Source organism: Bombina bombina, chromosome 1, assembly GCF_027579735.1.
Source record: "Bombina bombina isolate aBomBom1 chromosome 1, aBomBom1.pri, whole genome shotgun sequence".
NCBI lineage: Eukaryota > Metazoa > Chordata > Amphibia > Anura > Bombinatoridae > Bombina > Bombina bombina.
This window is the reverse complement of record NC_069499.1, coordinates 838,395,320-838,413,196: the sequence shown is the minus strand read 5'-3', so window position 1 is coordinate 838,413,196 and position 17,877 is coordinate 838,395,320. Positions and strand designations below refer to the sequence as shown.

At 37.8% G+C, this 17,877-nt stretch overlaps 1 protein-coding gene across 1 annotated transcript in view; it reads right to left on the bottom strand.

Annotated features, from left to right (window-relative positions):
* The window catches only part of AP1G1 (adaptor related protein complex 1 subunit gamma 1), a gene marked incomplete in the record, with an annotated part of 574,973 nt that extends 557,781 nt beyond the window's left edge, over nt 1–17,192 (bottom strand). The window contains 2 exon segments of the mRNA XM_053699458.1: nt 5,397–5,600; nt 17,036–17,192. Of these exon segments, the coding sequence (XP_053555433.1) occupies nt 5,397–5,597 (201 nt within the window).
* Nucleotides 17,193–17,877: the final 685 nt, after the last annotated feature.

Genomic DNA, 17,877 nt, shown 5'->3' with positions numbered 1-17,877 from the left:
CTTGAGACATACATGTATATGCACGCCCATCCGGGTTCTGAACCCGCCATATATCAATAAGACCTAAATGTGCGCAGAATTTTTGTTAAATCCGTACTTTCCTATCCCTAGAGATTATAGACTTGTTTTTTTTAGAACTATCCAAAGTAGCATTTGCTAATAAATTAAAATCTCCAGCAATAATTAGATTTTGACCTATATGACTATGTAATTTAACTGTTAAAGAGGCCCAGAACTCTAGATCGACTTGATTAGGCCCATAAATATTACAGAATATATATTTAACTTTATTAATATAGATTTCCAAAATTAAGAACTGACTTTCCGAGTCTATCTCCGTATTTAGTATCTGATACTCCCGGTTTTTATTCAAAATTATGGCAACCCCTCTTTTCCTTGAATCAAAAGGGGGGGCGACTACCTCCCCAACCCATTTAGTTTTAAGTTTGGGAATCTCTAGGGGTTTAAGATGCAGTTCTTGCAGTAAAACTATGTCGGGCTTGAATTTCCCTAGATATTTTATTATAGATTTTCTTTTAATTGGGGAGGTAATCCCGCCCACATTCCAGGAAAGACAATTCAACTTAGATTCCATTGAATCTAGTTAAATGCTGGTGAAATAATTAGAGAAGTCGGGTGAAAGCGGGTGGGCAAACGCGGGGGAAGGAGAGGAGGAGAAGGAAAAAAAACAACAACAAAAAACACATAAACTTTAAATATCTCCCATTTCTGGAATTTGAGTCACTCCTTATTCCGTTTACCAACCAGTATTTTAAGGGACTCCAACTTCTCTGCAGAATGCTTCAGCTTCCATAACATTATTTAATACATGGGAGGTTCCCTCTCTCATCACAACTAGCTTAGCAGGGTAGACCAGTTTGAGGTTGTAGTTTCCCTTCTGTAACCTACCATAGAAGAAAGACATGTCTCTTCTCTTGGATAAGGTTTCAGATGAAAAATCAATAGCCTGTGTGGGCCTAGTGCAAACGGATAACATTTCCTATAGTGTTTAAGATACAATAGTTTGTCTTGCAAATTAATAAATTTAAATATCACCGGCCTTGGTCTATTGCCCTCATTATTGTCTCTACGGTACCCAATCCTGTGTACCCTCTCAATGTGGAAGGGGGTAGCAGAAAGTGGAATCTGTAAGGCTTGTGGTAATGTAACTGAGACAAAAGTCATCAAATCTAAGAATTCTGGAGATTCAGGGAGGCCAATCACTTTCAAGTTATTACGTCTTGAGCGATCCTCAAGATCTTCAATTTTGGTTTGTAAACTTGCAATAGTTTTACTATGAGCATCTATTAGCGGATCTTGTACATTATATCTGTCCTCAAGGTCAGAGACTCTATTTTCAACTTCATCTAGTCTTGCAGAGAACTGCCTGACCTCAGCCATAAGATTTGATATCTCAGTCTTAATCTCCATTTTAATCAAATCGAGGAGTCAATATTTTGGCTACTTCCGCTGCAAATTCTACCATATTATTACTCATGGGATTAAAACTACTTTTTTCATGGGATTAAAACTACTTTTTTCATGAGATTCCTGCTACCCCCCTTCTTATCTTTTTGCTTAGGAGACATGTTCGAAGGTGAGCTCTAATTGAGCATGTATCTATCCATGGACCAAAAAGATCCCCAAAACCTATTATTGGTATCGTAAGAGACAAGGAGGAACTACAAGTCTCAAGGTTTCCTTAAAAGTTTTTTTAACCCAGATGTAAAATTCAATCCGTAATCTACAAAATCTTCACAGACTCCTCATGTATACAGAAAAAAAAAACTATCAAAAGATACTTGTAGCTCTAGTGCCCGTGCAAACTATGACACTTATATTTCTAATATTTATAAAAACTTCTTATTGTGCAAAATCTACTCAAAAGAACCCGCAAGTGTAACCTGCAGTGCTGTACTACCTCTTAAACTTATATTCCTAATATTATACGTATCCTGTCGTTTAATAATACCTAAAACCCAGTGTTTATGTGAACCTTAATTAGATCTAATACAAAGCACCATATCTTCTACCAGTGAGTGGTTTAAATATAAGCTATAACAAATTATATATATAAAAAAAAACAGATTATATCAAGGAGCGTTAAACCTCTACTATGTATATATGTAGATTAATGACAGAATTTATAGTGAAAAAGACAAGCAGCATCACTCAATATATATATCCACAATACAAAAAATTGTAGCTCTCTAATGAGTTATAGTATATAGTTATACTCTTAAATAAGGCGTATTAGGGTAAATGGTATCAGACTCTGCATAGTACCTTGTGTACTTTTTACTCCTCTTACCCTCTTATTGGATACTAGCAAAAAACTCTTTTACAGGTAAATCCCATGATACACATGCCACATAAGAGTGATATATATATTAGACCACCCTATTATTAACCCACTGTGATAGGAAAATTTGTTATATACAATCCCACCTTATAAGAGAACATACAGTGGTACACTATATATCTGTGTTCTCATACAGTTAAAAGGTATTTAAAATTCTATATTCTAGTAGCTCACAAAAGTGCCCACAATGAAATTAGAAACTTAAGATATACGTCTACACAAAAAGCGTTCATAAAGCTCGGTACAATGCTATTCACATTTAAAAACCGCTATTGCAACATTATTAAGAAAAAAAAGAAAAAAAAAGGAAACAGATCTATAATAGTATATACTTTAAACGAAATTATTGCAACATTTTTTAAACAAGCCCCCTGCGTCCAAATGTGAAAGTACAAGTAACCTTAGAGGCTCATCAGCAAGCAAGAGTCCCAGGATATTAATATATTGGGGGGTACACAAGATCTTATTTCTGCTGCTTATGTAATTGAATAGGTAAATGGCAGATGTACTGGGGCTGCACTGTATCGATTTGTTTTTTACAGCATAGATGGCAATAACCCCTCAAGTACTCTTATGGTGGGCAGATTCCAGAGGTCCCATATACAAAAACCACCAACAGTCTTAATGGGACAAAAACCCGCTGTTCCGCCGGCTTTGATTTCCACAAGTCCACCGCTGGTCCAACCCAGCTACTAATCAGTCCCCACTTACACTATACGTTAGGAACAGATAGTCTTTTATGGTAACAATATTGCCCGACCTCCCGGTGCGGAACTTGTTATCGTTTAGCTTCTCTGCCCTATACTTCTCCTTGCTACACTGTACAACCGTGGCCAAAGTAAGGAAGGAGCAAAGCAGTACAAATCATACGATACCTTTCTGAGTGGCAATGACAAACCTGCACAGTGTCCTCAGTAATCCACTTTTGCTACCCATCTCACAGGTCCGAGAATGGGGAGATGAGCAGGAAGGCGAGCAAAAGATTATCAGGAAATATGCTCAAAACAGCCAACCGGGCTAACTCACGGCTGCGAGCCCAGAATTCCTTACAATATCGGCACAGTCCAGCCACCGTCAATTATACGGCTCACTTACAGCAGAGTACCGCAGCACCGAAAGTGCCCGACAATCCCCACACTGATTAAGACCAGATGGAAGGCAGACTTGTTAACCGCTCCCCGATGCAGCTAGGCACACCTGGGAGTGACTTCCTGAAATGCAAACACCATCAAGCTCCAGTATCTCCGTCCAGCCAGGGTAATTACTCAGGAGCCCAGCAGAGCCACACACTTTCTTCCGTCTGACCAGGAGACATAGGTGATAGGCAGCCGGCTAGCGTAGTACCCGGCAATAGATAGCGTCTATCTTTGTCAACCTTGTTAACCTTTGTATTGTTTGCAGCTAGCCGCAAAATCATCAGGCAGCTTTACTGAACAGCCACAGTAGCTGGAAGGTAAGATGTCCACAGAAATGGCGTGCATCAGCCACCATGCACTAATGGGCTGAATCTTCAGACTTCCCATGCAGGACCAGCGATCCTAGGACCCAAGGCGTGTCCGGCCAAGGGAAACAGCATGGGCTGGCAGGTGTAATGGTGTCTCTCACAGAAACTCGAAGCCACGACGGCAACTACCTGCAGCTACCTGTCTGCCCCGCCTCCACACGGAAGTCTGTCCGCAATGAACATTTTTAATATTTGCTAATTTTAGCTTGGGTGGTCGGTAAAATCTTGGCTAAAATTTTAGCCGGGTGGTCGGTAAAATCAGCCGGGTGGTGCACTCGCTAAAAAAGGTCCTGGGGAGAACACTGCTTCCATGATATACCCCATTCTTTGGCCAGAAATAATGGGCAACTCTGCCACAGTCCATATAACTCTCGGTGGGAGCCAATAAGACAGGGCTTGACAAACCCAGGAGCCATTGATTCCTAGAATTTTACCCCTAGCTCCAAACCTCTTGAATTATTCTAAATAAATCTAAATACAAATACCACGGCTGGGCTCTTAAATGATATTACTGGCTTCTAAATGTTAAACAGATTTGTAGACCCATGCAATAAGATATATATATAAAAATGCAAGAAGATATATATATATATATATATATATATATATATATATATATATATATATATATATATATATATTTGGAGAAAAAATGGTCAGAGATGACTGGATCATGGCAGTAGTTAACACGTTGTAGTCTGATGAGATTTAATTCCTTGATTTCAGCAAAATAAACTCCATCTGAGGCATGCACTACTTCATTACAAATAGGCAGAAACAGAAATCAAGTCAGCAGGAACAAGGAGTGATAGGAAGAGGATACACCTTGAAGATTGTTCTAGTGTTGTTCTTGACCCTTCATTAAAGGGGACAGTCTACTTGAAAATTGTTATTGTTTAAAAAGATAAATAATCCCTTTATTACCAATTTCCCAGTTTTGCATAAACAACGCTGTTATATTAATATACTTTTTACCTCTATGATTACGTTTTATCTAAGCCCCAGCAGACTGCCCCTTATCTTATTCTTTTTACAATCTTGCATTTTAGCCAAATCAGTGCTGGATCTTGTATAACCATTATCATTTTCTATGGGAGTGAGCACAATGTTATCTATATTGCACACATTAACTAGCTGTCTGGCTGTTGCGTAAGATTTAAAAAGCTAATAAAAAGCCCTGAGATAAAAAGTACGTCCTGCAGGGGCTTTGAAAAAAAATTAAGTTGATTGTCCCTTTAATAATTTGCGCTATTTGTGCTTCAAATTGCACATAACACACAATAATTCCATATGTTCCAACTATAAAATCAAAATGTCACTTATTTCTGAATAATTCAGTAGTAGTTTCATTCTTGTATGTACACAAATTTAACTGTAGACATTTCTTTTCAGCTTTTCATACTAACAAACTGTGGTTTGTTATGTCTAGAATTCTTACAACATCTGGAATTCACAATTCAATCCAGTATCTAAACTACATTCAGAAGCAGCAAAAAGTAAATATATGCATTCAATAATTATTGAACTTACCTGCCCAAAGTGTGCAGGATAACCTAGCATGTGCATGTAAAGAAGCTTAGCTACATTACGGCAGCGATAAGTATTATCCTCTTCACGAAATGATGAGCGAATAGCTGCACATTCTTTCTGGATCATCTCGCGCTCCTCTGCCTGGGTACGTGCCGTTCGGATGGTACGGATCAGTTCCCGGAGTCTAATAGGGGCCGGCATTCTCTGTAAAGGGGTTTAAAACATATTTAAAGTGAGAGATAGATAATGTATATATAAAAATTATAATATATATATATACACACACATATACACACACACACACCTTGAGATATGTCTTACAAATAACTACCTAAAATTTGAAAATGGTTATTGCCTACAGTGCATAGGCCCAGTGATGGTGTCAAATATGGCCCCATCATATTCCAATCTATGGTATGTTTTGCACAGCAATTTGTGTTGTCATAAACAAACACATTTATCATTTTACACAAGAAATAAATGGACGATTTCTGTTTTGAGGGGCTCAGAAAAAAAATTGGAAAAAATTATGATATATGGAAATTAAGTGGTTCAATGAGGATGATGAGTCGTTAGTGTCATGCGAATCGTATATAGAAATTTACCAGTTCAATGAGCATGACGAGACGTTCTCGTCACGCACATCGCAGCCTGTTTGTGCAAGATGAGTTCTTGTTATGAAGGAGACCCAAACAGTTTTTTTTTTTGCAATTTCCAGTCTGTAGTGCCTAGTCAGACAGACTCTCAAGCATTCAATGGGAGTCCCAGTGACATCACCACAAGTGTGTGGTGACATAAGAAAAAGAAGCGGGTTTAACGTAGCTACGATGGAGCTGAATGGGGGGGGGGGGGAGGGTAAGTGATTAAAACCCTTTAATCTCAGCTCCCTTAGCAGCTATAGATAATCAAGAACCATCATTTGAAAGATGATACCCTGCTATTTCAAAACTATATTAAGCACCAAGTCCCCTCCTAAAAAAAATAATTAATTTAAAAAAGTTAAAAAGTCAGAACATTGGGTTTAATGGGGGTGGCACCTTTAGTGATGCACAAAAAAAACTGAAATGTGTACAGACCATTCAAAGGTTTGGGTTTTATTTTCTTACATATAATAGTCCTAGTCCCTAGTGTAGTTTACTAGACACCCACCAGCCACACATGAAATTTAGCTTAATCCTTTCAAGGTCTTGCAGCTGTTATATACAAATCCAACTTTTGTGTAAAAATATAAAATGTAAACGTGTGTGTGTGTCTGCGTGCGTGTCTGTGATATATCACAGGGATGGCCAAAAGTTTCTGGCTCCTAAATTTATAAGATAGCTCCTAGATTTTTAACAAATTTGTTGAAACCTGTCATATAGTATATAATACAAAATGTGCATTAAATACGTGTAATATGTATGGCCAAATAGTAAGATGCAGGTGCAAAACATAAGAACAGTTTTATTGTCCTCCATGAAAATTGATTCAGAACCTATCCTTTAAAACTGAGGATGAGAAATTATTATTAATAATATACATTATTTATAAAGCGCCAACATAGTCCGAATCGCTGTCCATGGGTACAATTCATTTAAATAAAACAATGTTAAAAAAAAAAAAAAAAAAAAAAAAAATTTTAAGAGACAAGACAAAATTTGACAAGCACATACAGGAAGAATTGAGGGCCCTTTTCCCGTGGGAGGTTAAAATGTGGTGATTATAATTAAAGGGACAGCCTAGTCAAAATTAAGCTTTAATAAAACTCCCCAATTCACTTTTATCATTAAATGTGCTACGTTCCCTTGGTATTGTTAGTTAAAAGCTAAAAGTAGGTAGGCCCATATGCTAAATTCTAAGCTCTTGAAGGCCGCCTCTTATCTGAATGCAGTTGACAGTTTCACAGTGAGAGGGTGTTAGTTCACATGTGCTGTATAGATAACATTGTGCTCACGCCCGTGGAATTACTTATGAGAGGGCACTGATAGGCCGTTTTGCATATATGTGAGTGGTTAGGGGTTTAAATGTTGAACAGGATTAAAAGGACCATTAAAGTGACACTGTAATGTCAATTTTTCTCCACTTTAAAGTGACTTAAAGCCACTAATATTTCAGATTTTCAGATGGATAATACAATTTTAAACAACTTTCTAATGTATTTCTATTATCAAATTTGCTAAATTCTTTATGGCAAGAGGCATACATGTGCAGCCACCAATCACCAGCTAGTTCCAGGTAGTACATTGCTGCCCCCTTTCATAAAAGGAAATTGTTGCGTTTCATGTCCCTTTAATTTCTTTCCAATTATCTGTTTTGCATGCTGGAGTGTATTAAATTGTTTATATATAGCTATTTTAGCTTTATTTTGTCAACACCAGCTATGCTAAAAATATGAATACTTTAGTGCATAATAAAAAGACAATGTAATAACACTTACTTTGAATTTAACAATAAGATTTTTTTTCTCTGCCAAATGTATTATTTCTCCCATTTGCTGGCCCCCTGTACCATGTGACAGACATCAGCCAATCACAGACTAGTATACGTATACTTTTGAGCTTGTGCACATGCTCAGTCAGTAACAGCTGGTGCCTCAAAAAGCGTGTGTATATAAAGATTGTGCAACATGTGATAATGGAAGCAAATTGAAAAGATTCTTAAAAGTGAGTGCTCTTTCTGAATCATGAAAGTTTAATTTTGACTTGAGTGCCCCTTTCATTTATAGAGATAGATAAGATTAGGTCTATTTATGCAAGCTCAGCCTATTTATATGGCCATATTGTTGAGAACAATGAATTGAGGTTCAACCAGCAAAATACTATTTCATATACAAAAATAAACATAAAGGGGTAATTTCCATTGTTTTCCCCCCATGGTGTGCCCTGGGATTTGACCGATTTTGCTGAGCAATGGATGGGAGAGGTGAGAGAGCCTTACTTCTCCCAGTTCAGTCATATTTTTGGAGAGCTGCAGGTGACCAGCTCAATGTGCGTCTGCAGCTGAACTTGGATTTAAAACAATGAGAAATCGGCACAGAGCTTGAGAGGTGTGCTTTTAAATGCAGTCTTATGCAACTCCCTCGTTTTATATAAAAATTGGTCACCTCACTGGTTATATAGAGTAGAATGCAGTGCAGTGATGGATTTTCAATCTGCCCTTGCAATGTTTCTGCCTCAAAACCATCGCCTACAAACACTTTACTATAAGTCTGTGCTATATGGGCAAAAAAGAAGGAAATAATGTAAGACTTGGTATGGTTGAGCAGTTTCAGATGTGTAGGGCACAAACTGCATAATGAAAGATCATCTAAAAAGTGTGCTCAAATGTTTTTAGAAAATCTGTGATATTTTTTAAACTTTACTAAAAATCCACAAAGTTTGGTTTAGCACACCTTACAAAGATAGAGTTGAATACATCTTTTAAAACATCTAATCACAGCATACACAATCGTGCCATTGAACCAAATGTAGCATGCTCTTTTGCTGGGTAAAGCCGTCAGGTGCTTTCCACATTTAGTACAATGGCATGAATGAGCTTGATGCGATTAGAATGCGCACCAGTGTCGCACTTTGAAAAGTGAGGTAGAAGAGGATAGTGAGGCGGTAAGGTAAATGAAGTTTTGCGGGGTCAAATCTTTAATTTGCTTTATTGCCTACAGGTAAATCTACATTATTATCTACATAATTCTGCACATAATGCAACATTTTTTGCAGCATTAAAATATGTTTTGTTTATTTACAAGTGAATGTATGCCAAATATCCGTTTTGTGTATAATAAATGTATGGTATGGTGTTACTTGGCTACATCATAATACCACCCAGCTAGCAGAACACTGAAATTACCATATATTTTATACTCTACAGCTACTATAACACCTCATTGGTAGCACGTTATGGGTAAAGCAATTTGACAGTACAATGTCCCTTTAATTACCAGTAGAATTACATTATTGACAAACTCAAATAAAAAGAAACTGCAATAGCACTTCCAATTTTGAATGAGTAGTATAAATTTTTTCTGGCAAATTTCAAAGTTAAAGGACAGTAAATACATTAGTGCATAATCTACAAATGCATGATAAAAAGACAATGCAATAGCACTTTATCTGAACTTCAAATGAGTAGTATATTTGTTTGACAAATTTTAAAGTAATGTCCATTTCTACTCCTCCTGTATCATGTGACAGCCACCAGCCAAGTAAATTGGAAAGTTTTTTTTAAATTATATGTTCTATCTGAATCATGAAAGTTTAATTTTGACTTGAGTGTCCCTTTAATTCCATTTTCCCTTCCCTTGTATCATGTGACAGCCAGCAGCCAATGACAACACACATATATGTAATGTGCACTCTTGCACATGCTCAGTAGGAGCTGGTGCCAGAATGTGTACATATAAATACTGTGCAAGATTTGATAATTGCAGTAAAAAAATATATATTTTTTTAGATCATGTAAGTTTAGTTTTGGACTTTAAATTGAAGGTTAATTTACATCCACTGCACTACTGAATTTTAGTTAATATCTTATAAGCATCCTAGTAACTAATTTTTTGATTTTATTTTTTTATTTGCATCTTCCTTTCTATTAAAAATTAAATATAAAAATACTACCCGTTTTCATTGGGACTCCTCCCCTCCAACACTTCCTTATTCTCTTAGTGACGTAGCGAGCGGTCACACATGCTCTCTACGTCCGTCTAAAGCGTGTGCACAAGATAAGCAAACAAACTGCACATGTGCACCCAAATAGCACATGCGTTACATTTTGTGGTAGCGTAAGTGAAACATAGTATTCAATAAATGAATACAGTACATACATTCATTCACTGAGTAGTATGTGATCGTGCGTAACGTTAGCATTTTTGTACTATTATTAATTATTGACTTCGTTTAAAAAGTTTGTGCTGGGAAGATTCAATATCGTTACACACGATTACATCATATTTATAGACAGCTTCTTGTTACTTACTTGTACGTGATCGTTATTGTTATGTATCAATTTTGGAAACAGGAAGCTGAATACGCATGCGCGTCTCATGAACTAGCCTCAGAGACATGACGCTATTCATGAAGTTACGCATGCGCATCACTTTGTAGTGACGTTCTGAAAAAGGGGCTGAACGCCCCGGGGGGGGGGGGGGGGGGGGACAGAGATTGGAGCATTACATCTTAGATCTATGTAAATCAAGTTATCTAAGATGACGGGCGGATGAATACAGTATAACGGGGAACAAATAAAAGGTAAAAAAAAAAAAAAAACTTTAAAAATAAAATATAGTGAACTAATGAGTTTGCCAATACGACTATCAGACCTCTCTAGGATGTCCTATATCAAAGGGCCTATAACTGGCCAACTAATTAGTCGTCCATAGAAGCTGTTAAAAATATTAAATGGAGGTTTCAATTGCTCAGTCTAGTATTCATTATGTTCTTTGTTTTGTGTTTGTATGATGGTAATATGACTTATGAAAAATTGTCATTTATGTTATGTGACATTTGTTGTATGCTTTTTGGCATAAGGCAAAACCGCAATAAAAGACTATTAAAAAGGAAAAATAAAATGTAGTCAAAATGATGAAAGTCAAGATCATTTCAAATGAAGAGCAGAACGGCTTGAGCGAATCACCCGGACTTGACCTTCACTTTAATGTCGTCCCTTTAATGCTGTCTGTTTTGTGTGGGTGCAGGTCGTGTTTCCGCCTGTGAATTTAATTTGTTCTGAGTTATCTAGCAGTTTTAAATTTCATAACTACACACACAGAAGTGAATACTTAGTTCATAAGTAAATGAACACTACACATGTTTGCCCATACACAAAGAGTTTGGGATCTCTATGTTTAGTACATATCTGTCAAAAATAATAACCACTGCCTTGCATTTAACTAGAACAAAGTTTAACAAATACACTTGCCAGAACTACATCCATTATGCCTGCCACCTGCTGTGCGCTGCCTTGTTACATTAGGCCACTGGCTTTCAAACCTGTTCTCAAGCATCCCCTAAAAGGCCAGATTTTAAGGATTAGCTTGGATGAGAGCAGGTATAATAATCATGTTTACTAATCAGCTGATTATTTTGCCTGTGCTCCAGTTCAGATATCCTCAAAATCTGGTCTGTTAGGGAGGCTTAAGGACAGGTTTTAAAACTAGTGCATTAGCAGAGGTTGCCCACCCTCATGTCCTCTAAATCCGCAAGAACACAAGGTAATCAATGAGTTGAATCACTGCACTGAAGCCCAGCAAACTGGCTGTCATAGAGGCTGTAGCATAGTCCCGTGCAAGCAGTGCTCTCAGGCAGCATAAGAGCACTGGTTCCACATAGCAGGGACAGGGAGGAGAAAAAAAAAAAGTCTATGTTCTTTTATTCAGTCCCCGCACTAAGGTTAGGCCTTAGTGACAGGTGAACAGCTGAAGGGAAAGTTTTACAGTGCAAATCCTGTTAGTAGTAGGAAAGATTTGATATTCATAAAAATAAAAGCTGCATGCAAGCTGAAAGGTGCCAGGGAATCAGGATGAGATATCAGCAATCGTGTGTCACAGCACAGTGTCACAAAACTACATGTAATAGACTGCTATAAAGAAGAATATGCTTGTGCACTGATATAATAACCCAGTATAAAACCTTTTTTAAAAACTTACTTAGAAGTTCACAGTTCAGCACTGTTGATGGGCTTATGAAAACAGGAACAAACACTACCCTCTTCCCTGTATATGAAAAGACCCATTACACAACTAGGAGACTATAGACATCAGTATACATCTAAAACTTTGGGGCTTGGTTAGGAGTCTGAAAATCAACACAATGCTATATAAAAATAATCAAAACTATAAAAAAACACTCCCAGATAAGCTATATAAAAGGGATCATCTACAAGACATTTATACAAAGAAAAATCTAGTGTACAATGTCCATTTAAAGGGACAGGAAACCCAAACTTTTATTTCATGATTTGGATAGAACATACAATTTTAAACAACTTTCAAATTTACTTCCATTATCAAATGTGCTGCATTGTACTACTGGCCGCAAGATGAACACATCGAGTCAGTCAATCACAAGAGACAAATGTGTGCAGGCACCAATTAGCAGCAGCTCACACTAGTGTAGGATATGTGTATTATTTTTCAACAAAGGATACCAAGAGAACACAGCACATTTGAAAATAAAAGTGAATTTAAAAGTATCTTAAAATGACATGCTCTAAGTTTTATTTTGCATTTCCTATCTCTTTACAGTGAAGGTAAATTTTCATGAATGAGTGTCCATTTTTTAAAAAATACTGTTAAAAACAGGGGCACTTTCATTCATGAAAGTTTACATTGTAGCGGTTTTATTAAAATACTTACCTTTTTGATCTTCCAAACCGGACCAGCGATCCCCCGCCCGCAGCTGCTCTGTACTTACATCAGCAATGACAAACACGGCTTCCTCCCATCATGGCTTCCCCCCTACAGCAAAAATTTCCTGAGGCCATGCCGTGATTGGAGAAAGCCGGTTTCGTCATTGCTGTGTAAGTACAGCAGGACGAAGCGGGCGGGAAATCACTGGTCCGGATTGGAAGAAGAAAAAAAAGGTATATATGTGTGTGTGTACGTTTTCCAGACTGTTTAATGTAAAAACACTGCACCACTCATTTTATGTCTAGTTGTGTTTTTTTTTTTGTTTGGTTAAAAAATAAAGGAACATTAAAACTGCTGAGTACAACTACCGTAGAATGGTTACTACTGTCCATGCTACTGTTTTCCTCCTGTGCCTGCAGCTGTCTTCAAAATAGTTGTCTTTAACCCCTTACAACTATCAGTTAATGAAGCTCTGCTTCTTCACACTGGGAGCCACCATTTGAGTTTATATTTGTTATGTAGCACTTAAACTGTGCAAAAAAATGCAGAAATGCAACACTGCCCCCCCTCTTCTCTATTATGTGAGCTAAACTGTAGTGCAAAGTACAGCTGTCAAAAAGCAGATTTGTGAAAGCGTACTGCTTCTGTCACAGGATGCAACAATATGTGACCTACAAGATGGCAGAGCTCAGTATAAATTGTAGAGCTGTACAAGCTGGATTCTGTAAGGAGTTAAAATAAGAGAATGGCTTTAAAGTGATAGAAAATCCTAGCATTTTTGAAACGCTAGAATTTACCAGTGTAACAAATAAAGGGCACTTTCAGTCATGAAGTATAAAATACTTCATGCTGAAAGTTCCTTTATTTGTCTGCGTTTGCCACGCTTAGCAGCCTCATACGCCACACGGCAGAACGCTATTTTGCAGTGAGGTGATCTTAGCCAATAGTGTGCTAGCTATCCGGCATAATGCCAGCTGGCCTGTACAGCTATTGGCTAAGAGGTGGAAACTTTATCTCACTGAAAAATAGCGTTCTGCTGCGGGCAGCATGAGGTGCTTAGTGAGGCGAACGCTTCAGACAAATAAAGGAACTTTCAGCATGAATGGTAAATCCTAGAGTTTCACAAATGCTATGATTTAGTATCACTTTAAATAGAGCTGCAGGTACAGGAGGAAATGCAATAGTATGATGAGTTGTAACTGACCTACTATAGTTGTACTCTGGAGTTAAATTTCCCTCTAAGAATTAACCTGCAGATTTGGAAGCAGAGGATTGTGGAGATGGTTATGTCAGATACTGATCCAAATGACTCTGTAACCTAAGTTACAAAAAAGTATTTGTAGCAGTTTCTAGTCAATCATATCAAAGCACAACAAACTCTGGTGCCTTAACTCACCCTTTCTGTTCCGTTGCACAGTACTAAACTCAGCGGCTCCTGACACCCACGGCACATCACTCTTCTACCAATGAGGTGCCACTTGCACTTCTAAACCAAGCCGTGAGTGTCAGTTGACACGCACGGCTATTGGTTCAGAGGAGCAAACGTCACCTCGTTGAAGGAGAGTAATGTGCCGTGGGCGGCCAGAGCCGCTGAGTTTAGCGATGTGCAAGGGTACAGAAAGGGTGAGTGTAGCACCCTTTTTTAAAATATCTTATCACTAACTACACTTGATTTTTAGTGATGGTAAATCCTAGCATTTGTTATATGCTTGGATTTACCATCACTTTAATATTAGGACCTGATTTAGAGGCCCCAGGACACCAATGAATATCCCCCACTTACTCTTTTCAATCACTGCACCTAAAATGTAGCCGGCGTGGAAGCCATAGCCAAAGAGAGAAGTACTGATACAAAAAAAAAAAGTGGCCTACCGTGTTACCACTGCCGACATGGTGCTATATGAGGGGATGTAAGAGTGGTTATTTTAATGTACGACGACCAGGGCTTCGCAAACGCTATGTTGTCAAGCCACTGCGTCTGAAAATACATGTCTGATACCCAGAGGGGGAAGGACTCCCGGAGTGGCATATGGGCACTGCAGCTTGCAAAGACAGAAGAGGCAGCCTAAGCTGCCGGCTGCATAAGATTAGCAACCCCTCCCCAAAAGGGCTGATTTTTCCCTGGGACAGTCTTATTTATTGGTGCTTGTGGAAGGCTTAAAAGGGACAGTCAACACCGGAATTTTTGTTGTTTAAAAAGATAATCCCTTTATTACCCATTCCCCAGTTTTGCAAAACCAACACTGTTATATTAAAACACTTTTTACTTCTGTGACTAACTTGCATCTAAGCATCTTCTGACCGCCCCTAATCACATGACTTTTAGTTATTATCTATTGACTTGCATTTTAGCCAATTAGTGCAGTGTCTGCCACTAGCCACGGGCGTGCTCACAATGCTATCTATATGGCCTACATGAGCTTGCTCTCCCCTGCTGTGAAAAGTAAATAAAATAGAGGCGGCCTTCAAGGGCTTAGAAATTATCATATGCACCTTCCTAGGTTTGCTTTCAACTAGAATACCAAGAGAACAAAGCAAAATTGTTGATAAAAGTAAATTGGAAAGTTGTTTAAAATTACATGCCATATTTGAAAAATTAAAGTTTTTTTTGGACTTGACTGTCCCTTTAAGCTTTGCCATTCTACACTTTGATAACTTCTGTTAAACATATGTATATTAATTGCTAACAATGTTTATCTGTAGAAATTAAGCAGAAACTTTAAAATTATATATATATATATATATATATATATATATATATATATATATATTTATATATTTTTATTTATTTCCATGATTGGAAGCTTAATATTAATAGCAAGTTTATTGGTTCCTCACCATCAGAGTCTTACTAGCTACCTTCCTAAACTAAATACCGGTAGCTTTTTTGTTTGTTTTTTTAAATCCAAATCATCTTGAGCAGGAGTTTAGTATTGTGTATATAATTAACTAGAAACCAGTTTGTCAATCATTCTAAAAAGGTATGTTTAATGGCAATTACATTCTTATAGGGACATTTGCTATAACATATTTTCATAATTTGAAAGAGAATATATAAAGAGCAACCTTGCTGTGGTTTAACACATAGCGCTGCAGTGTCGCTAGTGATAAAATTACTTCTAGATTAGCTCCTAGATTCTAAAATTCATTAACGTGGCTTATAATATATCTAAGCAAAAACTTGCACTAATGACCCCAATCTTTGTGTGTTTAACCCCCACAAATGTGTTAAATTCAAAGTCCTGGCTTGCAAGCCATACAGAATTGCTAGTCCCAAGCAGGATACAACCAATGATCCAGTCACCAATAGCAGTCGTAAGATCCCACCAATCACAGATCTGCAGTGCTTGCATCGCCAGAGCAGTACTTTACATGCGTGTAATAACTTTGTGAGGGTAAACACACTGGGTTCAAGGAACAGTTGTGCAAAAGAAATATTGTTACAAATTAGAGCATGCAATTTTTGATCTAGAATGTCCATTTTAGAAAGTTTCTTCCAAAAGACAGATAGAAATAATTACATTCCACAAGGCCCATATCCCTACAATCATAAAGATTGGTGCAGAAGTTCTTGCTGTATCCTTGTCTAAATACTAACTTCCCGTTGTATTTATATGGGGGGGGGGGACATGAATAAACTACAGAACCAATTTACTTCAATGTCATGTTTAAATAATTAATGTGACTGAGAAGACAAAGTATATATAGATTTAAAAAACTGACACTGAATTATCAAAAATTCTAAAACAAAAGTGGATATGTGGCAACAACTGTCCTAGAAACTTTTGGAATGACTCTGATTTTAAACATATCTATGGAGTATTGCCTTTGAAGTGGCCAAGCAAAGTCAGGCCTCAATGCTCAATACATCGCTGTTTTTTTTTGTATTTAAATTCCTGGGTTATTTTTCCAATATTACTAATCATCTCTATTAGCTCTTCCTTATTTTCTCAACATAGTTAGCTGTAACACATTTCCTTAGGTCTGTCAATCCCTCCTCTTCATACTATATTCCTTAACTAAACTGTTGTGCTAATGTCACAAACCACTAAGGCATGACTTTTGTCATGAGCCCCTCAAGATCCTGGCCATGTTTGTAATTGTTAGACCTAGTTAACCATTCGTATTACCCAGTATCCCAGAAAACTCTTGCACCCAAAAAATACTCGCTGTCCTTACTAAAAAGAGACACGATAGGATACTGACTTCAGAAGAAGTCTCTCACTGTCCCGTCATGTCTCTTCACAGAATGAGCCTGCACGCTCAACACTATAACATGCTACCGGTGTAGCTGTCACTCTAGCCCTTTAGTTTCTCTCACCGCCCGGCGTAGATGCTCTTTCCAAGGCTCCGGACACCCAAAATGGCGGCTCCTGGGCCGCAGCACTGAGAATGTGCGGAAGAATCCGGTAGAGATAAATGCTAGGTGTTCGGTGGCTTTTCCTTCGGCTTGGAATACAGACAATAAGTGTATATGAAGAGCTCAGTACCTTGAGTATGAGTGACAGAACTCAAAATTTTTACGGGGCCGGAACTTTTTTTTTGCTGTTAGCGGAAGGAGACTAGTGAAATCACAGGCAGCAAGTGATGACGTTAAAAGTGTGCCGCGTCACTTAGACCCGGAAACGACGGAGGGCGGTGTCCGTTAGGTCACCTGCCACCTAATTGAGGTCCTGTGTAGGTACGCGTTGGTGGTGTAATGGAAAGTCATCAAGCGTTTGAATATACGAATCCTATCGAGGCGGGTTTTCACTTAAAAAAAACCCCCTAAACTAACAGCTAAAAATAGAATTATGGACTTCTAGTCCCTTGCATTATGTTAACTTCTATTTTTATATTTATTCATAAACACTCCCTACGCCAAAAGGAACCAACATTGAGCTGTATAATCATCTACCTGTTTTTGTTTTTACTCATTTTCATTGTTATTATACCGTGGCATTATAGTTAGGTTTCTGGATTTATAGGATCTCATTGGGTGCCATGTACTAAGTAGCGGAGGCTGCTTTAGAGCGCTTGTTCACACATCCCATGCTCACACATTTAAAAGAGCCAGAAGGACACTTTTTGTCTGTCTCAGCTCTCTGAGTTTGGGACTGTTCCCAAGAAATCGGGATAGTTGGTAGGGAGTTTACTTCCCAGTATTTATAATTTGTTTAGATC